The sequence below is a fragment of the Berghia stephanieae genome, chromosome 4, assembly GCF_034508935.2.
Source record: "Berghia stephanieae isolate SIO BIC M18660-M18661 chromosome 4, UCSD_Bste_1.3, whole genome shotgun sequence".
NCBI lineage: Eukaryota > Metazoa > Mollusca > Gastropoda > Nudibranchia > Aeolidiidae > Berghia > Berghia stephanieae.
Window position 1 is genome coordinate 45,803,184 of NC_088363.1, and position 25,565 is coordinate 45,828,748.

Sequence of the window (25,565 nt, forward strand, 5' to 3'; positions counted from 1 at the left end):
GTCCAACCTGCATTTGCTGTTAACACTTTAAACAAAGGTTGATGGCAGAGAGAGAGAGAGAGAGAGAGAGAGAGAGAGAGAGAGAGAGAGAGAGAGAGAGAGAAGAGAGAGAGAGAGAGAGAGAGAGAGAGAGATTATGTCTCAATCCTACCTTCTGTTATTCAAAATCGTTGCGCTGTCTCTCGTTTCAGGAACAAAATCATTCGATTCCTGTGGCCTGGGTCTGTCTTCAGCCTTGGGGTGACCGTGGCTGGCATCAACGCCATCCGACTGTATGACGTCACCGTCTTTCAGCCAGTCGCCAGTAAATTGATGGTTTTGGAGGCCCACCTTCCGTTTAGAACATGTAAGTGTTAATGTTTTGTGACGCCATTGACATTTTCTCACGTCCTGTAACAAAGTCAAGTGATTCTGAGCGTGTCTAGTGACAGGTGGGTGACAATGATCGGAAAGCCCTGGTTTCGGTCTTGTGCAATTGAGTGAGGCATTTAATAATAATAATAATGATAATAATAATAATAATAATAATAATAATAATAATAATAATAATAATAATAATAATAATAATAATAATATTAATGCACACTTATATCGCGCCAACATCTCATGCAATATGAGCTCTAGGCGCTTTACAAAAATAAAATACATATCATTAATTATACAATGACTACAGCTATTCGATACAGACATACTATTCAATATTTAAAACGCCATCAACATAGAGATACATTTAAAATCAAGTATAGAAGTATTTTCTAAAGTAATATGTCTGTAGCCTGCTTTTGAATGCCTCCAGGGATTCTGAGTTTATAATCTCAACAGGTAATTTATTCCAAATTGAGGGGCCAGATGGTGAAAACGCTCTTTTACTTATCTCGACTGGGAATTGGTTATTATAAGACATTGTTAGCAATGGGATGATGATGATGATGATGATGATGATGATGATGATGATGATGATGATGATGATGGTGATGGTGGTGGTGGTGGTGGGAGTGGTGATGGTGATGATGGTGCAACTCGGTCTTTGATTTAGATCCACATTCTGTCGCAGTGGCTATTTTGATCCCATATTTAATATTATTTGTCATGTATTCTCATGTTTTTGTAATGATTTCTCTTATTTTTTAAATCATGATTTCTGATGTTTTTGTCATGATTTTATACCTTTGTCATATAATTTTTTAAATGTTTTTGTCATGATTTCTAATGTTTCTGTGATTATTTCTCATGCTTTGTCATTATTTCTTTTGTTTTTGTCACGATTTATTATCTTTTAGTCATGATTTCTCGTGTTTTTGTCATTTTCCCCCTTGTTTTAGTCATGATTTCTCATATTTTGTATCATGATTCCATCCCTAGACATGGCCCCTACATCCGTGACGTTGTGTGCAGGAACCTTGACAGGTCTCGCCCTATTCATGATCACAACGTTGTCCAGACGTCTTTTACTGCGTCAGGTTTTAAATTACAGGGCCTGGATGTGTGAGTGATCTCTCTTTCTCTCTCTCTCTCTCTCTCTCTCTCTCTCTCTCTCTCTCTCTCTCTCTCTCTCTCCATATATATATATATATATTTTTTTTTAAATCTTTATCTCTATCTGTCTCTACCTCCATCTCTCTCCGTCTCTCTCTCTTCCCCTGTCTCTTCTCTCTCTCTCTCTCTCTCTCTCTCTCTCTCTCTCTCTCTCTCTCTCTCTCTCTCTCTCTCTCTCTCTCTTCCATTAGTAATATACGTCCTACAGGAATATTTAAAATAACATTTTCAAGAAGTAAACAAGTCTAAATTCTCCAGTTAAGCAACATATTAACAAGGTTGCCAATTTTCCGTATAACGAAACTCAGTATGTTATAAATCATCAGTATATTTTCCAATTTCTTGCTAAACGGAAAAAAAGTATGCACAAAAAGTCTTTATTGGAGTTCAGCGCTCAGAAAGAGGTCGGTCAGTGTGTTTGTGTAAAAGTTCTGTAAAAAATTTGCCTCCTGTATAAAAGATGTTCTTTAATTCTCTTCAATGCGATCTGAAAATGATGTCCTTCAGAATCGTAAAGCCAGTGTAGCTAGGGATTATCCCAGTTTATGTAATGTAGCAATAATATGGCAATTGCTCTCTGCCCTTTGGATAGGACGACAGTTTATCGTAAAGTACTTTTCACCAGATCCAATAGACACTGCTACCCATTTAGGATAGACGGAATTTAGAAAAACTCTTGACTGAACCAAAGACCAGGTGTTAAACCAATTCATCTTCTATGACCCTCAGAACGTGATTTGATAGTTCTGTTGTGCATCTTGAGAAGACACAATCTGGAATTGACTATAGTATATAGCTCATGAACAATCTCCAATGGAAACCGCTACATGAAAGACAATCTATTAACAAACTCCTCATATTCCACAAAGTACAAAACGGAAAACTTGAAATTCCAACTAGCCATTTGAAACAGAACAACAACAAAATAGGAAACCCAGCATGTAATTTTGAAATCGCCCGCTCAAGAAGAAACCATCATCTTTACTCTTTCTTCCCCTCCACCATCCAACTTTGGAACTCCCTACCAACCACTTGTAAAGAAGCCCTGCTTCCCTCTAAAACTCCTGTTACTGAAAAGACGGCCATACAAGCTTCAGCCTGAAGCTTTGACCTTAATGGAAGAAGAAGAAGAAGTAAGAGCTACTTTCAATCTACGAGGGCTCTTTCATAATTAACCGAAAAATGCCTGTAAAATCCGCGTTTTTTATGCTATCAACAAAATTCTTGCACGTTTTCATACCTTGACTCGTCCTTCATTTCTCTACGTAACAGCCAAGTCTGTCGACACACTTCTGCCAACGCTGCACCATGGAATAGATACCCTCTCAGAAGAAATTTCCGTCAAGGTTTTGTAGCCATTTCCGCACATGGTCAACAAGCTCTTCATCGACATCAAAGCGCTTTCCTGCCAGCTCACGTTTCAGTGGCCCAAAGAGGTGATAATCAGATGGTGCGAGGTCTGGACTGTGTGGTGGGTGTGGCAAAATCTCCCATCCATATTTCTCTAGCCAACCTTGCGTCACTCGTGCTGTGTGGGGTGTAGCGTTGTCGTGTTGCAAAATGACCCCGTTGGTCAACTGCCCTGGGCGCTTTCTGCGAATGGCCTCCCTAAGCTTGTCAAGAGTTTGGCAGTACCTTGCAGCATTGATTGTTTCTCCAGGTTGTAAGGTTTCGAACAGAATAACACCACGACTGTCCCAGAAAACAGTTCCCATCATTTTCTTTGCTGACCGCATGACTTTGAATTTCTTCGCGACAGGTGAGGATGGATGTTTCCATGTCATCGAATCTTGCTTTGTTTCTGGGGTGCAATGGTGCAACCAAGTCTCATCACCGGTGACTATGCTGTCAAGAAAAGTCACATCGTACCTAGAAAGTCTCCGCCGGCGTTGGTAGTATGCCCGTGAACCCTGCGTGAGCTCTTGCTTCTTCTCAAAAGTTCCCTGCAGATGTCCAATCTTTGTTCTTTATGATTGTCTGTCAATTGCTTAGGAACCCATCTTGCGCTGACTTTTCTGTCGCCAAGTTCATCAAATACAATTCTATGGGCAGAAGTTTCCGAAATTTCAAGACTGCTTGCGATTTCATGAAGTTTCAACCTCCTGTCTTGACGAATAAGCTCATCAACTCGCTTCACATTGTCTTCTGACGTCGCAGTTATCGAACGCCCTCTCCCTTCCCTGTCTGTCAAGTCGGAATGGCCGGCTTCAAACAAATTACACCAGTGATAGACTTGTGTACGGCTTATAACATGCTCACTATATACACTCTGAAGTTCTTTATGAATTTCGGTAGGATTCAGACTTTTGGCGTTCAAAAAACGTATGACAGCTCTGATTTCCTCCTTTGACCCAGTTTCAAGGTGGGCCGCCATCTTTAAAATCGTCTAGAAATTCATTGTGCAAAATGATGCACTTCATAATTTCTGGGAATATCCGTAAGGAAATAAGGAACATCATGTCGTTTACAGAATTAAAAAATATCCACTGGTTGCTGAGCAATGGGCATTTTTCGGTTATTTCTGAAAGAGCCCTCGTATCAAGAAAATCAAATGAAAGTATTTTAATATAACTTTTTCTTTCCTTTTTTTCAGATGAAACTGGAAAGAAACAATCCAAATTGACATTTCTGTGGGGTCTGACCGTCAAATTGCTGGCAGGTTGGTCACCTAGTCTGTACAGTTATCAGGGTTGTCTCCCTAGGATGCCCGTTCCATCCCTGAAGGAATCCGTCAAAAGCTTAATCGATTCACTGGAACCCATTTATGCCCATGACCCAGAGAAACTGGAGGAGTTCAAAACTGAAGCCAAAGAGTTTGAGGTGTGTGGCCAAATTGATGGGTTTAAAATGGCGTAGTTTACGGAAACGATTTAGCACATTATTTGAATTGTTTTAATTTCAGAATTTTATGAGCATCTCAAAATCACAAAAACTTATTGAAAATGAAAGTTGATCCCAGGATACATGACTTAAAGGATTTTGAAGTGTTACTTATTCCTTGTGAAAGTGAATTGTGGATCTCAAAAGTTAGCTGTAGAGACTACAAATTATCTTTGAGCTTTTTCAGTTTTTTTTATATAGCGCAATATCCACTAATAGTTCTCAAAGCGCTTTACAAGGGGTCCCTGGCCAACAGCAACACAAAACATATAGAACGGGACATGACACCTGTTCGGCAATATTACAATTTTTTTTCCGACATAGACACCACTGTTAACAGCTAGGTACTCATTTTACACTTGAGTATGGTTAGAGATTATGAGTAAAGAGCCTTTTCCAAGGACTCAACTATGCCCCGAGTGAGGCTCGAACCCAGGACCTTCCGATCCAAAAGCGAGTGTCATACCACAAGACCACATAGTCGCACAAAAAATTCGAATTTTTAAACTTTCAGATAGGCAGGCCTGACTCTTTAGTCAAACTTTCTTTATTATTTATCTAAATTCACATCAGCTTCATTTCTATTCATAAAAAATTACAATGTTCAATATTTCATGGATAAGGGAGCTTTTTGCAATTCAAACAATAGATCGTGATTCATAAAACTGTGTTTGTTCTTCTTTTATTTTACTTTTGATTTTTAAAAATCAATAACAACAAATTTGTTGACTGGTTCATTTTCTTTCCTGAAGTACTCTCGGCAATAATTTGATAAAAGGAACAATTGGAATTGTTTGAATTGAAATGGATATTCAGGTGTAGATTACAAAGTAAGGCCAATATTTTAAAAATAGATCATTATGACATTTCGTCTTTTTGTTTTGGGCATAATCAAGAATCCGAAATCAAAATATAAGATATGATATTAGAATTTTCTCTTGATCATCATTGTGATCAAAATGATTTTACTATTATCGTAATGCATAAATGCTGTTTAACCACCCCTTTTTTTTTTTCTTTTCCAGGACACAGTGGGACCAAAACTACAAAAGGCGTTATTGTTACGATCTTGGTGGGCAGATAATTTTGTCAGTGATTGGTGGTAAGATTCAATTTTTAAAATCACTCAACATCACGTAATTTATGTGTTAACTTTTCTTGCCATTTATTTTTAAAAACTGTTTTAACAAATTTGTATCACGATAATTACAAACAAGAAGTAAAAATTGTTTCAAACCCTTTTACACTAAGACTGAATTTCTTCCAAGCCTCAATTTCTCTCACTAAGAGAGCAGCAACATGATTCAAAAACTCGGACTTCAAAGAGTAATTCTTTGTGCTGCTGTACTGTGGAGGCTTTAATTTCCTTTTTATGCTTCTGAATCAGACACCTGGTAATAATCCTGTTGGAGAAGGACAGAAAATATGTAAGTTTTCACTGGTGTCAACTTACATTGTCTTTTATCAAAAATTTGGAACGTAATTCTCAAATTTTGATACTATGACTATAATTTGTCGATACCCCATTTTGCAAAATGTATGTGTGTAGTTTTTTGTTCATGATCCAATTGATTTTCTAATATCTGGAATAGTGATTAGATCCCATGCATTTTGAATTTTCACTCTACTTTTGTGTAAACCGTTGTATAACCCTTATAAACCATGGAGGACATCATTGACCAAATGCTGTAGTTTGCTTTCATCAAACTTTAGAAATAAATCGAATATCATTTTCTCTTAAGTAAGACCGTGTAATGTAACTAGTATGGGAAGTTGCCCCTTCTTGTTGAAAAACAAATGAATGAGTTTAACAAATATACATAGTACGTAGTTTTGCGCCTAAAAAAAGAAAAGATGGGAATTTGGAAACTTTTGAAAATGTGATTTTTAAACGACTTTGGTATAACCAGCATAGTTTCTTAACCAATAGAGGGGATTATTAATTAAGGTTTTAACTAAGATCTTGTTCCTATTGTTGGTAAATTTTCGAATATTTATTTTTTCTATTTTGTCATGAAACAGCATCATACTTTTTTTTCCCGGTTTTCTTTTTTTTTTTCACACCCAAATATGCTGTATGAATACAATATTTTAAAAAAAATTTTCTGCAGGATAAAATATGTCTACCTAATGGGTCGAAGTCCTCTCCCAATCAACAGTAATTATTACATCATGGACCAGGGGTATTGGGTACCCACCAGCAAGCCTTGTGCCAGGTAAACCAAGAACTGAATGGTTATAAATAAAATACAAGACATGAATGCATTGGGCATTGATTGTATTGAAATACTCTCAAATCAATGCAAAATATTGTCAATATCAACAATGTTAAATCAAGCCCACAATTGTTTTCAGTTATCAGACCTGCAAATATGTGCACACATGGCTCTACATTAATGATGATGTGCACAAGTGTTCATCAGTTATTCAACTACCTTGCACAATACTAGAATTCTCCCTGTCATCAGTGAAAAAAAAACTAAATTTGATTTTAAAAAACATATTGCATATCAGGTTATATTTTACTCTAACTCTTTACTATAACTGACTCAGTTATTTGAGCATTATTACTGTTACTGCAGCATTTACAACTAAAACTAATTGTTAAATTAGGTTTTATCTTTCAAAATTTACAAAATCACAAATGCACACAATGTCCTTTGTAATACTAAACTGCTATAATGACTATAACAATGTCAATAAAACAACAACAAAAAACAAACATGGAAAGTTGGCTGTAGAAGGATTTTGAGCCTGAAACGTTCCGTACTTAGTACTTCGTTCTTTATTTTTGATTTTTGATTTTTTTTGTTTTTGAAGCTGTTTTATTAATTTTTGTTTATTACTTTTTACAATGTCCAGTAATCATTTATAATATTTGTGTTTCATTGTCAAACAGGGCAGCGGGTGTTTTGTATCAACTCCTGTGTGTACGAGAACTCATTCTGACAGAAGAGCTGGATCCCTTAGTTATACGAAACACAATCCCTGTTTGCATGGACCAATATCAATACATGTTCTCAACCACCAGGTATCTGTTGTTGTTTAATCTTTTAATAGTATGACTAAAGTTGTCTAAAATTCCTGCCATGTTAGAAAAATAAACAGTTTTCATCACATTTTGTGTCCAGGCTTTTTTTTTGAGTGGTCAGAAATTTTTTCAGGCTCTTTGATACTTTTGGTGCTAGCACCCATGGAGATATGTTCTTTCATAATAAATATTTAGCATTTTATAAACATTTTAAAATCAATGTCCTTTGTCAGTTCAATTTATAATAATTTTTATTTAATTATTATTTATTACTATTATTTTTTTTAATTTAATTAATTCATTTATTTATTTGTCTATTATTGTTTTGTTGCTATTTGGCTTCAGATTGATTTGAGTTTTTTTTTTTTTTTTTTCCCGCTAGAATTCCGGGTGAAGAAATAGACACTCTGGTCAACTACCCCCCTAGTAAATCTCAGGTGAGTAAGTTCAATTGCTTGTCGACACTGACAGGGAAAAAAATAAATTAAAAAAATTATAAAAATCCTTCCCAAATAATCAACCGTAAGCAAAAAACTTTTCTCCTATGGCTTACTTTGTATCAATGAGGCTTATGCTCGAGTAATCTCAAGTCTTTTTTCAAAATTGGACTTTTGACAAAAAATTCACCCATGAGATGAGTAAAAGGAATCTGTTATTATATTTATATCGAGAAATATATATATAGTGTGAAACATCGCCATAAAAGCATATTTTGAGACCTTGACACAACAAACTGTAACAAGATGTTGAAATGGAGAGATTAATAATGAAATAAACACAATCTGCACTTGTCATTGAAAGAAAAAAATGATGCCCTTCTGCACGACACCATGAAATGTCGTCACTGAAGCATCCAATGAAGGAATATAGATAATTCATCAAACAATCGAATCGTCTGATGTCAATAGGAATCACCCGTGTAATCCAAAGTGAGCAAATTGGGGGTTAATAATCTTGCCCGAGGAAAAAGAACGAAAGTGACTAAAGTAGGGCCTGAACCCAGGACTTTAAGTGTCACAGTGCAAAACATTAACCACTCAACCACCTCACCCGCTCTACCCCCCACCCTCCCCCCACCCGCTTGTCATTAAGCTTGTGACCAAAGAGATTGTCAGTATTGCAGGGGGGGGGGGGGGGGGAGAGCGGGGGGGATTTTATCTTCAGGACATACTTCACCTTAAAATTACACTATATTGTTGAGGCAGCGTTATGAGGTCCCAATACTATAATAGAGGATATTTCTATAGCAATATTTTCTTTTTCACTCATTATTCCCATTCTCCATTGACAGCACATAGTCGTCAACAGGCTAGGCATTTTCTACAAGCTTGACATTACAGACAAATACGGACGTGTCATATCTCCCAGCACATTAGAACAACAGCTGGAGTGGATCATGGAAGATGCCAAATACAGAGTTGGTGAGTGGTTCTATCTGATGTTGATGCAGGTGACAGTGAGCATGAAAAAATTCTGGTCCCGACATTGTGTTCTTTGGTAAGACGATCATCAAGTGTGAATAATTACTTGACTATAGGCAGACAGATATTGTAAGAGTGTTGGAACAAAAAAGGTGTCCAACAAGCAACTGGTACTGTATGAAATGGAAATGTGGTTCCGTATTGCCTTGTGAAAATTATATGGCACCTTGTGAAGCCTATTGAGCATGGCAAATCCATGGAAATGTTCATATGTATAAAATTTGCTGTATGATTTTTTGGGTTTTTTTTTTGTTTTAAGTTTTGATTCAACAAATTTGAATACATGTGAACACAGCAGTCAACTTTTTAAAGAGCTAAATCGGGACACCCTTATGCACCATACCGTCATGACCCAAAACAGCAGCATCTATGATATGATATAATCTAGATTTTGAGCTTTTTTTTCCTTCTGATCTTTGTTTTAATTTGCTAGTCAAAAAAGTGTAATGGTCATTTCCTCCATATATTTGTATTTTAAAATTTTCTCCAGATTGCCAAATCGGACAGTCCCGATTTTATCAGGACAATTGGCAGCTATGCATGTGAATGATCCTTGCATATCATCATTACTTTAATTATTATATGACTATACCTTCAGAGTCAGTAGTGATATTAAGGAAATTCGTTTGTCATCGATTCTCTCCCTTAGTTGTGTCCAACACAGTGATTAACTATTATAAGGACAACTTCGATGTAAATGTTGTGGTGTAGTGGTAGCGCAACAGATTCCTAATGTGATTTGGAATGAGTTTGATCTTGATAGTTTCAACAGTCTCATCCCTCAGCAGTAAATGAGTAGCAAGGTCTATACAAAGCTGCTGAAGATGACAACAATTTAGAGAGGATAGGTCACTCTACAACATTATGTCATTGACTCAGGAAATTGCCTACTTCTGTTTGGTACAGGAGAATCCCTCTACTTGTTTTCACTTCATAAAAGTTTATTTTTGCTCAGTGAAAATGTTTACAATGTTTTCATAAAAAGTAATAAACAAAATAGAAAATTAATTTAACAGCTTCAAAAAATAACAAAACACCAAACATGGAACATTTTGGGCTCAGATCAATTCTTCAGCCAATAACAAAAACATTAAACAACTACATCACATTAAAGTATTTCTACTGTTTTCGGTTTCATGTTTGGTATTTTGTTCTTTCTGTTAGGTGTTATATATTTATATTTTTTTGTTCATTACTTTATACAGTCCACAGCTTCTAGCAGTTTAGTATTCACTATAACTGTTTTTATGACATTCACAGAAAGCTTGTCAGAGAATGAAAGATTAGTTCCCGTCCTGACATCTCAAGAAAGAACAACATGGGCCAGAGTGAGACAAGAATATTTCTCTACAGGCGTCAACAAAGAAACGTTGGAGTGGATTGAATCAGCCGTACTTGTTGTAAGTTATAGTTCAGTTGTCTTGTATTTGGTTAATAATACTATGACAAAAGTGAAAATGGAAAGTTTCTACAGCCTCTTTAATGCTATAGAAACCGGGATAAACTCTGGCTCCGTGGCCATTATGGGTTTGAAAGACCACTGGGTTTGTTTTGTTTTTTTACCTTTTTTTTTTAATTCAAAGAATTGATCATGAAATGGTTCCTTGAAGTCTAAGGTTATTCGATATTCTGAGATTTTTATTTTGATAATCTACTTTATGTAAAAATGAGACAAAATACCAAAATGGCGATTGGATGAATAATTGCTGTAACATGTGACAATGGCGTGGGATTAGTCAATATCTTTTTTTTTCTTTCATTTTCCTCAGATTGTTTTAGATACCCATTCCTTCCCTGATCTTTCAAGTCGTGCCTCCTATTTACTCCACGGCGAGGCAGGTTCTTATTGGTTTGACAAAAGTGTTGAGGTAAATCCTTTGGCTTTAAACCACTGACGAATTACAAATTACTTAAGATAATTTGGAATTTATAATTAGGTTATAGCCAATGCAAAAAGTTCAAAGATTTTTCTAATAAAATGAAAAAGATGATTAAGTAGATGGTTATATTTGATGTAAATTGATTGATTTATCAGTGTCTCAGAAATATTGATAATAGTAATAACAATAATATATCATATCACACTTTAATTGCGTTATTAAGCATTTCACAAAAATGGTTTACGATGAACAAAGACAGTAAAATTATATTTAAAATGACGGATCATATTCCAGGCACAATTACAATTTACAAAGGAAGATAAAATTTGAATTTTTAAATTTTTTGTTAAAAGAAATGGTATTCAACCTTGCCAACATAAAAATTTCATTATGTAGAAATTTAATTCAATTTTTATTGTCTGGTTTATTTGGACCGACATAATACCAGATTGAAGCTGTGGGTTACATATTCAATTTCAGAAATTTTCAATCATTTCTTTAAGATCATTAAACAGATTTGGAAGGGAAAATGATTGTTAATGCCAAGGGATTCCATCAAGCAGATGTCCAATGTCAACAGGAATCACCCTTGATATCCAAAGTGAACAAATTTAGGTCAATTATCTTGCCCAAGGAAAGGACTTTCCAGGTCACAGTGCAATGCTTAACCACTCAGCCACCTTTCCCCCTCCCCCCTCCCTTCTAACAAGTTTCTGTTATTTAAAAGTCAACCTATTCTTACTTGTCTTTCCCAGTTGGTTGTGATGTCAGACGGACACATGGGATTGAACTGTGAACATTCCTTTGCTGACGCCCCAGTCGTGGCCCACGTCATGGAATTCAATTTGACCTATGAGTGAGTAGAATAATAATAATAATAATAATAACAATAATAATAATAATAATAATAATAATAATAATAATAATAATAATAATAATAATAATGATAATAATAATAATAATAATAATAATAATAATAATAATAATAATAATAATAATAATAATAATAATAATAATAATAATGCTATGTGCGGCTATGTGGTCTAGTGGTATGACACTCGCTTTCGGATCGGAAGGTCCTGGGTTCGAGCCTCGCTCGATGCATAGTTGAGTCCTTGGAAAAGACTCTTTACTCACATTCCCTCACCGTACTCAGGTGTAAAATGAGTACCTAGCAGTTAACAGCGTTGTCTTTGTCCGAAAAATTGTAATATCGCCTAACGGGCATCATGTCTCGTCCTACATGTTAAATGTTGCTGTTGACCAGGGACCCCTTGATAAAAGCTCAACAACAATAATGATAATAATAATAATAATAATAATAATAATAATAATAATAATAATAATAATAATAATAATAATAATAATAATGATATTAAGAAGAAGAAAAAGAAGAAGAAGAAGAAGTATAAAGTGAAGCCAAATGATAAAGAAGTAATAACCTAATAATAATGAGGGTAGTCGAAATATTATACCTTGGCCCTTTTAATTTACAAAAATAATATGTTTATGGAACAACCAACCTGTTGGTATTAAATCGTTATAAAGCTACACACACGCTACTTTGCATTTTAAAAAATTTATTCTTTTGTGTATTTATTATTGCACTTCATCTGCATTACTCAATTCTTGTAGATATCGAAGAAGAGTAGAAAGAGTAGGCAGAGCAGGGAGAGGAGGAGGAGGAGAAGCCTTTTGTAAATGCCCCTAACCAGTGCCAATTCTTTTCTTTTCCAGTGTGATATCCAAGTTGTATGAGGACGATGGCCACTGTATAGACGTAGGAGGTTACAAGACACCAGCCTATGATTTACGTAGCAAACCCATTCCTTTACAATGGGAGGTCAATGAGGGATTGGCAGATTGTATTGCAAGAGCTGAGAGTAATGCACAGAAGGTGAGCTCTCATCAGATACGGGCACCTATTCTATAAAAGCATGAAGTTTTACTTTTATTATCACTATTGGAAACAGTAAAGGGTTCATAGACTATTTAAGGGACATGAGTGGAGGGGGAGTGTTTGACCGCTCCATTTAATGAGAAATAAACTGAGATTAAATCCAGCTCCATGGTTTTATGATTCTTTCTACTTAATAGGACTGCTACGATCTAGACTCATGAGAAAGTCCTTTTTATCCATTCTTTTCCCCTGTACTACCAAAGATTGTCTTTAAGAATCCCTTTCATGTCAAACAAGGCTGTCTTTTTTCCAAACATGTTCATACTATCACCAAAAATGTTGTATGTTGTGATGTCCTACTTGTTAAATATACATTGTTATCAGGAGAACTACTAAAAAAATAAATAAATGCATGAAACTCCATTTATTCATCCGTGGGGGGGGGGGGGGGGGAATTTTCTTTTATGCAGCACCACAAAGTGAACTAGGTCAAGACTTGCTCAAGATCACCACGAGCGGCCCTGTTTTGAATTTGGTGCCATTTGGGTGTGAAGCAAATACCTTACCACTGTGTCACTCTGCCCCCATTATAAATCACTTGCAGCTAGGAAATAAAGAAGCTTAGATGAACTCCATATATAGTATGACCGAATGTTCAATATATTTTATTGTAATTTTTTGTTTTTGTTTTTGTTTTCCGTTTATGTACAGAGTATAGACGACCTCGATTTGGTTTTGTTTGACCACAGGGAGTTTGGCAAGGGAGCCATGAAGAAATGTCGTGTCAGTCCAGACGCATTCATCCAGATGTCACTACACACCACGTATAGGAAGATGTACTCTGTGCCTGCTTTAACCTATGAGGTCAATTTTTATATTATTTTATATCATAGTAGAAATATTTATGAGCAGAAACTTGATGTGGCGCTTAAATGACCATTGTGTATTGCAAGTGCCGTTAAGTCTCTAAACAAAAACCAAAAAAAGAAGCAAAAACAAACGTGAAGGAATGATCTTGTATTCCATATCCACGAAATTAAGCTTTATACTGGTGAGGCAGCTCATTAAAGAGTTTATTCTTTTGTGCACATTGGCAGTGCCTACAAAATGTTTTAGTTAGTACTCTTATTGTAACAAAACAAGAGATGCTGTAGGTTGTAAGCAATCATATGGGTGTGAAAGGTCACAGTTATGTGCCCCCAGCATTGTGCCCTTGGGGTCATGCACTTAACATGCATTATACTCCTTGATTCAGGTGTGAATGACTACTTGTCATAGGCACTGACAGATATTTTAACACAAAAAGGGCAAATTTTCTTTTCTTTTTTTTTTATGAAGTAAAATACGGTTTCAAATGGTCAATTGAGCATATTTATTTTAGTTATTTTATTTCTTTTATAACTTCTTGATACCAAAATTATAAAAGCATTTATTTTCCCTTCCAGGCCTCAATGACTCGTTTGTTCAAATGTGGCCGTACAGAAACAGTGCGTTCCATGACAAAGGAAGCCAATGCCTTCGTGGAATGTTATCTGGACAAAGACACCTCAATGGCTGAAAAGTCCAAGATGCTTCGAGAGGCCTGTAGTCGACATGCCATCATGTACAAGGATGCCATGAATGGACTTGGTCTAGACAGACATCTTTTTGCTCTTTACGTCGCCAGCAGAGGATTAGGAATTGTAAGTCATTGAGATTTAATCCTTTAATCATCATCTTTAAAAAATTATAATATCATCTTTAAAAAATAGATATATTTATTCAAAATTCATTATTATTTAATCTACCTGATAAAAAAAAGTTTATTTATTATTATTCATTTATTAATTATTTTTATTATTATCGGACTGGATATCTTTGCAATGATAATGTTTCGCCCTTTAAGTTATTCGGAAATAATTTCAAACCTCTAGGGTTCAAAAATTTTGGGGGTTTTTTGGAGGGGGGGGGGGGGGGGTAGCTTGTGGCTGAGTTTTTTAGGCATGGCAGAAAAAGTGATTTATATTGTATCCAAATGGTAGTAAAAAAGTTATGATGTCAGGTTAAATTCAAATCAAATTCAGATTGTGTATGGTTAGTCTTGATGTTTTTTTCTATTTTAAGATGGCAACCTCATCTCAGATTTTACAAATAATGGACCAGCTTTCCTATAGTATGTTATCTAATCAACAAATATCTGTTATATCACAAAAGTAATTTTAATTTTTTTAATGATTAGTAAGTCCGTCAGAGCCATGAGGCCCATGGATCCAGAGTTTATCCCAGTTTCTGTAGCATGAAACGGGCAATAGCAATTGCTTGCTATCCTGTTGTTGGGATGCTAGTCTATCCTTCCACCAGATATAACAGACCTGGGTCTGCTACCCAATCTCTACTGGATGGACAAGGGGTCAGAAATAATCTTGATTGATTTTGTCAGAGAAATCTTTATATCCACGGTCTTTAAATTTTAAACCATTTAATAATTGATTTTACTGACCTAGGACGTAGCAGACTATCATATGTGTTTTTGTTTTGTTTTGTTTTTTGTTTGAGGAGGGGGGTATTATTTAATTTTAGTTTTTTTATGCTTATCAATCTTTTATGAAAATGTGAATGTGTCTAAAACTCCTGTCAACAGGACTGTTCATTCCTGAAGAAAGTCTTATCTATACCATGGACTTTGTCCACCAGTCAGCAACCACAACAACAGGTAGGCTGTCTTATTTCATTGTCTATATATATCTAGTCTGTTCTCGGAGAGAGAAGAGAGAGAGAGAGAGAGAGAGAGAGAGAGAGAGAGAGAGAGAGAGAGAGAGAGAGAGAGAGAGAGAGAGAGAGAGAGAGGGGGGGGGGGGGGTGGGACTATTCTGATCTTTTTGCTCTGAGCATTGATCTCCAATTGGGTCTTATCTGAGATTTTGCCAAGTTGTCTCACATTTGGCTATACTATAACTGTTTGTATTCAGAAATGTTTTTAATCAATAATACCTGGCAATTGATTTTGGTGGTGATTTTAGTAGGGGACTCCACGACTGCTCGTTTTTTTGTTTTGTTTTTGTTTGTTGGGGGGGTGGGGTTTGTTGTTTGTTTGTGTGTAATAATGAGTGATTTCTGTGTAAATCTTTCTTGACTTTTATTTTAGATTCCCTGGTCCCCGTCATGCAATGACCCCAAGTTCTACATGCAGTTGTGTCCAGGTGGGGGCTTTGGCCCCGTGGCCGAAGATGGTTATGGTGTGTCCTACATGGTGCCAGGGGAAAACAGAGTCTTTTTCCATGTCTCCAGCAGGAAGTCAGCCCCAAACACGAGTTCAGCAAAATTTGTCGATACTCTTAGTGAAACACTTCATGACATGAAAGACTTGTTCTGCTAACAAGCTGTTGGGCTTTTTGGGGTTTTTTTTTTTGTTGTTGTTTTTTTTTTCTCTTACCGCTACCCTACTCTAATAAAATACTTTTACTTTTGAATTGAAGAAAGAAAAAAATATTGAAATGTAATTATTATTTTTTTTGCCCCATCCTGTCATTAAAATTCGATCATTACAATTATTCTCACCTCTTTAAGTCCACGAAAAGAAAAGCACATTGATATCACTTAAAGCATGGCTATAAATCTTATTATATATATATTTGTTTTTACAGATATTTATCTCCTGTGATTTTTGTTATTTATCTTTATTTTGTTTTTTTATGCATTTTGATGTGTCACAATATACATGCATTTTTTGACAATTTCTCTTAAGTTTAAAATATAAGTTTATTAAAATGCCAATTTTTAAAAGCGCAAGTGTTTGAATTTCATTTAAAGATTCCTTAAGGAAATATAAAGAAAAAGAGGATTTTAAGATAATTTTATTTCATCAATGGTCACAGCTCCCTATTTGTTTACATTCAACCCAACTCTTGGGTTTTGGGTTGGTTTTTTGTTTGCTTGTTTGCTGGTTTTTGTGCCTTTTTTTTTTGGTATGGTTTTATTGGGGATTTTTTTTTATATTGAACATTTTAAAAAAATAATTTATATAACAAGATGAAATGTTACATAAAACAGGAGAATGTAATGTAGAGTTAGTAAGGAATAATAATAAAAAAGAATGTCGAATTTACTTTGTTGACAAAAAAAAAGAAGAAATTATTCTTTTGAATCATTCAGTCATAATCGATCCCCTTGCGTATGTCCTTACAGTGTCACAAGCATCATAAAGCCTCTAAAAACAAACAAGCAAATTATCATAGGTTTTTTATTTATCTTATATTGACTTGAGTTTTTAAAAGAAAATCTGTTTTTTATACTAGTTTTACGATATTTTATTTCTGCTTAATAGTGTCAAGGTGAAATCACGTCACAATCTACTTTAATATTCTAGTCTGTGATGACAGTTACAGAAATCATCCCAAGGTGACAGTAAGAATTTTGTGTCCAAAAAGACTTTATATTAAAACTCGCGATAGTAGTTTAGAAATCGAGGTACGCACTTAAAACGGATTATTTAATTAATGGAGTTTCTCACGATTTATGTTACTCTTCTGTATATATGAAGCAATATTAAGTGCTTTGAGCATGGTTGATTTGTGGAAAAGCTCCATATATATATATAGATATTTTATTTTTTTTTATTTGTTTGTTTGTTGTTTTTTTTTTAATTTGTCAATTTAACTCATTTAAACCATAAGGTAATAAGTGGTAGGTGAAAAAAGAAAACAAAGTGAGATATTTCTAATGATCTAAGAAATTAGTGTATTTGTGTGTATGTGTGTGTGTGTGTGTGAGAGAGAGAGAGAGAGAGAGAGAGAGAGAGAGAGAGAGAGAGAGGGAGGAGAGAGAGAGAGAGAGAGAGAGAGAGAGAGAGAGAATCATTTAAACATACCAATATCTCAATATACGTTTCTAGCAAAGCAGACGTAAGATTGTTAATAATAAACCAGTAGATGATTAGATGACAACAGATTTTTGTTTCCAAACCAAGTTTTTGATATTATAGATTCCAGCATTTCGTCATCATTTTTCTTCATTGTCACCAACTCCACTATTTGATCCCATTGTTTAAATTTTATTATAATAATAAGATTAAAAAAAACTGTACTACTCTGTACTTATAAACTATTCGTAACTTTTTCGTTGTAAATTGTTGATTACAATCTTGTTAAATGAGCAATGAGCCTAGAGGGACTGCCATGTCATTTATACAACATATGTGGCCAACCAACCGTACACGTATTATGTCAAGGTAAATCATGTATAGAAAATGACAACAGTGAAAATAAAGAGTCACGAATTTGCTTTGTATGAATTTTACATCGTTTATTCTCAATAAAAGTATTTTCATTAACTCAGATTTAATAATTGAGATTTCAGATTAAAGTCGAAGCTGCCCTTCCAGTTTAACACCCGTTTTTTGTATTTCTGAAGAATAGAAATGTTTATGACGTTTGATTTGTTTTTGTTGTTTTTTTAAAATTAATATGTAGCCCTATGATTTCATATTTTCCCTAATATTATCTTCATGTGGAATATAATGGAACAGGAAATTAAGACAGAAAAATCACAGAAAAGTTTTGCAAGCTTATTGAGTTGAAAGGCCCACCAATGCCTCAGTAGGTTGTTGAAGAAAAGAAAAAAAGATATGAACATGCCATCACCATCAACATCCCAACAATTTGATTATCTTCGCTCAGTGAAGCTTAATATATATATATAGTGCACACAATTCACAGACAAGGTCCAAATCTACACACAGATTCAAGGAAAGTACTTCAAGATTGACTGGCAGCTTCTTATGTTAAGGGGGAAAAGTATTTGTTGTGTCTATCTATGCGACAGAAATCATGATAAACGATGCCTTGTTTTTGGCAATTTGGCATTTAATTAATTAGAGGTCTGTAATAAAAATGATTTTGAAGATATTTACCTTAGTTTAATTCCACACAGAAAATTATTTCTTTCCAACGTAAGAAAAATCAAAATATTCTTACCGGTAATTTATTCATAATGTCAATTCACATCCTGCTTTTTTTTATGTCACACAGCTCCTGCATATTTCCGTTGTTGCTCAATTTGTATTATTATATGCGACAAACCACCTCACACCAGTATTTTGTTCAGTTGAATTAGATGCCAAAAAAGGGGGGTCATAGTTATAATAAACAGAAAAGTGGGTTTTTAGATTTGTCACTTTAAGCGATTATATCTATTGACCACGTACAACGGAACCCAAGATTCAAACTAATTCAAACTGCAAATTAATGCAACATAATACCCTTTTGAGGCAGTACATCATATATTACGTGGATATTCTTTTATCATAATAAAGTTGGATATTTTTAGAGCCAAATTCTACATCCACAAGGTAATAAAATTAAAAGATTTTATTTGCTTCAAACTTGTGGTCCCTGAATATAAATAATCTACAGTTTTCTAGTGTTATCTTGTTAGTTTATATTTTGTTTCATGGTTGTACTAATTCTTTTGCAGTAGATGAGATCAAGATTCAATTTTTTCACTACAACTACAACTTTGAACATTGACAATTTATCAAAACAATGTAGAGTAAAACATTCCACAACATGTTACAATGATAAAGAGTAAGCATTATAACGTTTTTTAAATTTGTTGTTAAAATAAATTGACTGACAGCATTTTTACATGGTTCTGTTCTAGAAACAAAACTATTCGACTGTTTTATTATCTTTCTTTGCAAAACCCCGTAATAATCCTCAAGGGCAGATAAACAAATTTGTTTTGGTCAAACCGTTTATAACTTTCCGTGTATCTCATTTGATATAAATTGCTCAATTTGATTTCATATGACAGGTTTATAACTGTTAGATGATTTTGTTTTTTACATAATGACACAGTTATGATCTGTCGGGAGGGGGAAAAAAGGAAAATCACATTAAATGAAAAAGTCCCCAACCCCATGTTCAATATTGCTCAATTTTTAAAGCCAGGCATTTAAATCCAATTAAAAGTCAATATATGCATTTCAACACCCTCAAAGTTTTTTTGGAGTTGTTCCAAAAGTGAAAACAAAGAAGTAAAAAAGCACCCCCCCCCCCCCCTCACACACACACACACACACACACACATAGCGGGAGGGGGGATTATAATTGTCAACCTAACCATTTTCATCCATAACAGTGTGAATACTAAGCTTTTAGAAGCTATGAGATGTAAAACGCAATGTACCAAATGAATATAAAAGCTTTTAAAAAAATAACAAAATATTAAACACGAAACATTTTGGGATCAAATCCCTTCTTCGGTCAAAAACAAAAACAGCTAAAACAGTAATAGTAATATTGCTGCTTTAACTGTTTCTCTTATTGGTTGGCTAAAGAAGGATTTTGATCCTGAAACATTCCGTGTTTAGTATTTTGTTGTTTTTTTTAGCTGTTATATTCATGTTAGTACTTTATTTTAAGTATCTACAAAGGTAAGGGTTAAATTACTTAGAATGTCCCGTCTTATCATTATCTATGTAATATCTCTATTTAGGTATATGAATGCCTTTAAATTTTTAACACAACAATTATGTGATGATCACAGCCAGTTCTTTCAATTTTTACCATAGTTATTATCACTATCATCTCATAATAACAATGTTGTGAAAATGAAGTATTAACTACACGTGTCACCTTTTAAAAAAAAAAATTCCATGATTGTCCAGTGCTTGTAGAAATATTCCATGATTCTCCAGTGCTTGTAGAAATATTCCATGATTGATCAGTACTTGTAGAACATTCCCATCTAATTTATCATGTTGTGCGATTTGTACCTGTCAATCCCAGTCTTGGAATTCAAATAAAATGAAATATTTCAGGAACAATGAACACGAGTTATAATTGTCTTCTTTTTTTTTTTTCTTCTCTCCATTATGTAATCAGATTAAGCTTTTTGTGAGTCTAGTCTTTTGACTGCATGTGGACGGAGAGGTCTTCTCTTCCTCCCCCCCCCCCCCCCCCCTATTCAATATCTAATTACCTTTTCCAGTTTCTTTTTTGTGTTTGTCTTGGGATGAGATTACTTTGTTTTGTCCTGGTGAGAGCCCTTGACTTGGAGGGAAACAGTTAAATGGACATTATTAGTTTTGGGAGACAACATTTCTTTCCCCGTAGATCATCTCTTTGTTGTGTACTTGTATATAGTTTTTGTTTTGAAAATACTTTGTAAACATCTGAGAGTATTCCTCTTAGTCTTAGTGGGATCATGTGCTTATGTCCCGATGAGTGATCTCAAACTAAGTACACAGCTTACAGATTGTTTTCTCTTGGAATCTACTTCTGAGAGAATCATGAGTATAGAGCCTAATTCAAGGGACTCGAACCCTGGACTTTCTGATCCAAAGGCAAGTGTCATACCACATAGCCTCACAAGTATTAACCAAGCTCAATGCACTTCACAATGTTTTATTTATTCTCCAAGCAGGCCATATGGAACCATATATCCATTTCATACATTACCCGTCACCCGTTAAGCCTTCTTTTTGTACTAACACTCTCATAATATCCATCATTGTCAGTAGTCAGGTACTCATTCATTAATGAGTCGAGATGTTAATATTTGTAAAGTTCCTTAGCCAATAACGCAACACTGGGAGCAGAATTTGCCTCGATCACTGTCACTCATTCATTCACTGATCATGATTAACATTGCTTGACTTTTGTGACAAGACCAGACACGGTACTGCTGAGCCATCTGATGAAAGCGAAAGCAATAGGTCAGTAAAATGGCTTATACAGTGCTAGCTCTCTAAAACCATATCATCAGGATCAGAAAAAATGTCCTGAAAGAGAGTTATTATAGTAGAGCAACCAGGGGGGTAAAGTTGGTACTTGACTATGGCTGTCCGTTTCCAACCATCTACATAGGCTGTTTTTTTTTGTTTTGTTTGTTGCTTTAGGTCTCTTCCAACACAATTGAGGTTATATGAGAGACCGCTGAAACAAAAAAAAAACAAGCAATCTAACAAAAATAGTACAAATGTAAATCAAAATCATAACCTAAAGATATCATAAGCTAAATTATAAATAACCAAGAACAAACAGGCAGGAGATTTACAGAAAAAAAAATATCCCCTGTCAAAAATACAATCACAAACCAAAGAAGCAGGATAGGCTAGTAAAGAGAAGAAGAAACAACATCACTATCGGATCGTACACCCATGCGAACATCATAGGTATATGATTCAAGGGTGATGCCCCCATCCAACCACCCGCCTACATAGGCTGTTTCAGCCGAAGTAGGCTAGCTTGAGAATAATTATATATATAATATAATATAATAACGGAGTGGCTATTCGTCAGTACTGACCCCCAGGCACTGGCACATGCTGGTCAGTACTGACAGGCACCAGCGCCTGGGGGTCAGTACTGACTAATAGGTACTGGTCTATTGGTCAGTTCTGACCTGGCCACAGGCGTTGGCACCTGTACTGACGGTACCATAATTATGGAAAAATGCCATTTTTTAAAATAACTTGCTCTACGACAAATGAATCTGCATTTCCTGTCCCATACTAGTCTCGAGGCGTGCCTGGCCAAAAGGAAAACAATTTATTGCGTATTTATTCCCTGCTCCACAATTTAAAATATGCCGGTTCCCGCTGTAATCACTGCATGAAATTATCTGAAAACCAAATATTGGTAATTCATGGATTGCTTCCCTTGATTCAGTGATTCTATAATATTCTTTTACTCCTTGGTTTTCTCTTCTCCTCTATAATGATGATGATGATGGTGATCAACAAAATCATCATTATCATCATCCTCAGCATCACCAGCATCATCACCACCACCATGTCATCAGCAGCAACACCACCACCACCAACGCCACCACAATCATCACCATCATCATCATCATCATCATCATCATCATCATGTGCCGCCCTTCACTGCGCTAGCGGCAAGTCAATTTAAATTACCCTCATCTGGTTAAAAAAAACTCTCAAACCTTGGACTTCGCGATTATTATTATTATTATTGTTATTATTATTATTACAAGTTCAGGGGGTAGAGCGAATTAAAAACAGAGAGGAAATAGTTTGTGAAGCCACTGTAATCACTGCATGAAAATTGTCCTAAAATCAAATATTGGTAATTCATTGCTTCCCTTGATTCAGTGATTCTATAATATTCTTGGTTTTCTCTTCTCTATAATGATGATGATGATGGTGATCAACATAATCATCATTATCATCAGCCTCAGGATCCTCAGCACCACCACCACCACCATGTCACCAGCAGCAACACCACTAACACCACCACAATCAGCACCATCATCATCATCATGTCCCGCCCTTCACTGCGCTAGCGGCAAGTCGATTTAAATTACCCTCATCTTGGTAAAAAAAAACTCTCAAACCTTGGACTTCGTGATTATTATTATTATTATTATTATTATTATTATTATTATTATTATTATTATTATTATTGTATTATTACAAGTTCAGGGGGAAGATCAAATTAAAAACAGGGAGGAATTAGTTTGTGAAGCCACGGTATCAAGGGAAATAATCCACGAAATACTATTATTCAATTTCAGGACTAATTTAATGCACTGGTTAAAGCGACCTCTTGCGCGTATTTTAAATCGTGCTCCAGAGAAGAAAATACGCAATGAATTTGTGTCTTTTTGGGCAGACACGCATAAATAGGACCAAATCTCATGACACTATAGGTTTATGCCTTAAAAACCAATGAGAAGTGAATAAAACTCGAAGGCTTTAGATCGGAAATGACCATAAAAACCGAGCGAATCTGGGGTAAAGCTGTAGAAGCTGTTTAATAATGCCCTATACTTATAGTTTTTGATATTCCATACTTTAGAATGCATCTTCTCTTCTTATATAATCTCTGACGCATGATTTAAAATATGCCGGTTGAGGGCGCTGTAATCACTGCATGAAAATTTCCTAAAATCGAATATTGGTAATTCATGGATTGCTTCCCTTGATTCAGTGATTCTATAATATTCTTTTACTCCTTGGTTTTCTCTTCTCCTTTATAATGATAATGATGGTGATCAACATAATCATCATCCTCAGCACCACCAACACCACCACAATCATCACCATCATTATCATCATCATGTCCCGCCCTTCACTACGCTAGCGGCAAGTCAATTTATGACCCTCATCTTGGTAACAAAAACTCTCAAACCTTGGACTTCGCGATTATTATTATTTCTATTATTATTATTATTATTATTACAAGTTCAGGGGGTAGAGCGAATTAAAAACAGAGAGGAATTAGTTTGTGAAGCCACGGTCAAGGGAAATAATCCACGAAATACTATTATTCGATTTCAGGACTAATTTTTCACTAATTTAATGCAGTGATTACAGCGACCTCTTGCGGCATATTTTAAATCGTGCTCCAGAGAAGAAAATACCCAATGAATTGATGTCTTTTTGGGCAGTCACGCATAAATAGGACCAAATCTCATGACACTATAGGTTTATGCCTTAAAAACCAATGAGAAGTGAATAATACTCCTGATATTCATCCCCACAGGGAAATGTGTCTTTAAGGTCTATTCCAAGGAAAGACTGGAATGACCCAAGCATCATTCAATGTGCAAAGTGAGCGGGGGCAAGGTGACTGTTACCCTGTTCATGGCCCCTCCCGACAACTTCTCACAATGAACACCAATAGGTTTTGGTGCTTGCTGGATTCAAGCACACTCTTGGGGGAAGCCAAAAATAAAACATGCTGGAATCCAAGCGTGACCTAATTCGATGCTCATGAGAGGTATCCAATACATTAGGACACCCAGCTCCAGCGTGTTGTAGAATGTGCTTGAATTCGATCTGCTAGAGTCGAGCGAGTACTTTACTAGACACGGAGGTAGACATTAATTAAAAACTCTAAGAGGAGCTCACCAATCACTTGATCACCTAGATTATCTTATGACCATAACAGATTATCAATTCTGCTCCTATGTTTTTGTTTTTTGTTTTTAAGGGTTTTACGGCGCTTGCAACACATTAAGGTCATATCAGCGCCAGTAAAAAGGAAGAAAATGGGATAGTAAAAAGTTCTAGAATTACAATAAAGCATCCAAGAAAAGGGAAGACAAAGGGGAATTGGTTCAAATAAACAGGTGTAGATTCCAAAAGCACTCTAGCAAAGTACTTAGTTTGAGATCACTAAAAGTCTCATCCAGACACAAGCACAGTCCCCAACTAAGAGGAATACACTCAAATGTTTACAAATCATATAATATAATATGTAAACTAAACATAATATTTTTTTGTTTGTTGCTTTAGGTCTCTTCCAACACAATTGAGGTTATATGAGAGACCGCTGAAACAAAAAAACAAGCAATCTAACAAAAATAGTACAAATGTAAATCAAAATCATAACCTAAAGATATCATAAGCTAAATTATAAATAACCAAGAACAAACAGGCAGAAGATTTACAGAAAAAAAATATCCCCTGTCAAAAATACAATCACAAACCAAAGAAGCAGGATAGGCTAGTAAAGAGAAGAAGAGACGACATCACTATCGGATCGTACACCCATGCGAACATCATAGGTATATGATTCAAGGGTGATGCTCCCATCCAACCACCCGCTAAACATAATACAATGCATAACAGAGAGATGATTTACAAGGAAAAAAATATCATCTCCCAAAACTATAACTATACATTCGACTGTTTCCCTCCCAGCCAAGGACTCCGACCAAAGTCAGGACAAAACCAAGCAATCTCATTCCAAGACAAAGACAGAAAGCAATTGAAAAACAGATGAGAGGGGATAGAAGACACAGCAAGTACCTCCCTGCCCACTATGGGAGGTAGGAACCCCACCCAGAATTCTGCTCCTAATATATCTGATATGTGAGAGAAAATGAAAACAGAACCAAACAACGGG

General features: G+C 35.3%; 1 protein-coding gene across 1 annotated transcript in view; it reads left to right on the forward strand.

Annotated features, from left to right (window-relative positions):
• Positions 1-20,516, forward strand: part of LOC144970676 (carnitine O-palmitoyltransferase 1, liver isoform-like) — a 78,181-nt gene extending 57,665 nt beyond the window's left edge. Inside the window, exons 3-18 of the mRNA XM_078910548.1 lie at positions 192-346; positions 1,363-1,485; positions 4,130-4,356; positions 5,442-5,518; positions 6,528-6,632; positions 7,316-7,447; positions 7,830-7,884; positions 8,739-8,868; positions 10,189-10,328; positions 10,698-10,796; positions 11,564-11,664; positions 12,546-12,705; positions 13,420-13,572; positions 14,154-14,390; positions 15,329-15,400; positions 15,833-20,516. Of these exons, the coding sequence (XP_078766674.1) occupies positions 192-346; positions 1,363-1,485; positions 4,130-4,356; positions 5,442-5,518; positions 6,528-6,632; positions 7,316-7,447; positions 7,830-7,884; positions 8,739-8,868; positions 10,189-10,328; positions 10,698-10,796; positions 11,564-11,664; positions 12,546-12,705; positions 13,420-13,572; positions 14,154-14,390; positions 15,329-15,400; positions 15,833-16,063 (2,197 nt within the window). The 3' untranslated portion in view covers positions 16,064-20,516. The remainder of the gene's footprint in view (positions 1-191; positions 347-1,362; positions 1,486-4,129; positions 4,357-5,441; positions 5,519-6,527; positions 6,633-7,315; positions 7,448-7,829; positions 7,885-8,738; positions 8,869-10,188; positions 10,329-10,697; positions 10,797-11,563; positions 11,665-12,545; positions 12,706-13,419; positions 13,573-14,153; positions 14,391-15,328; positions 15,401-15,832) is intronic.
• Positions 20,517-25,565: the final 5,049 nt, after the last annotated feature.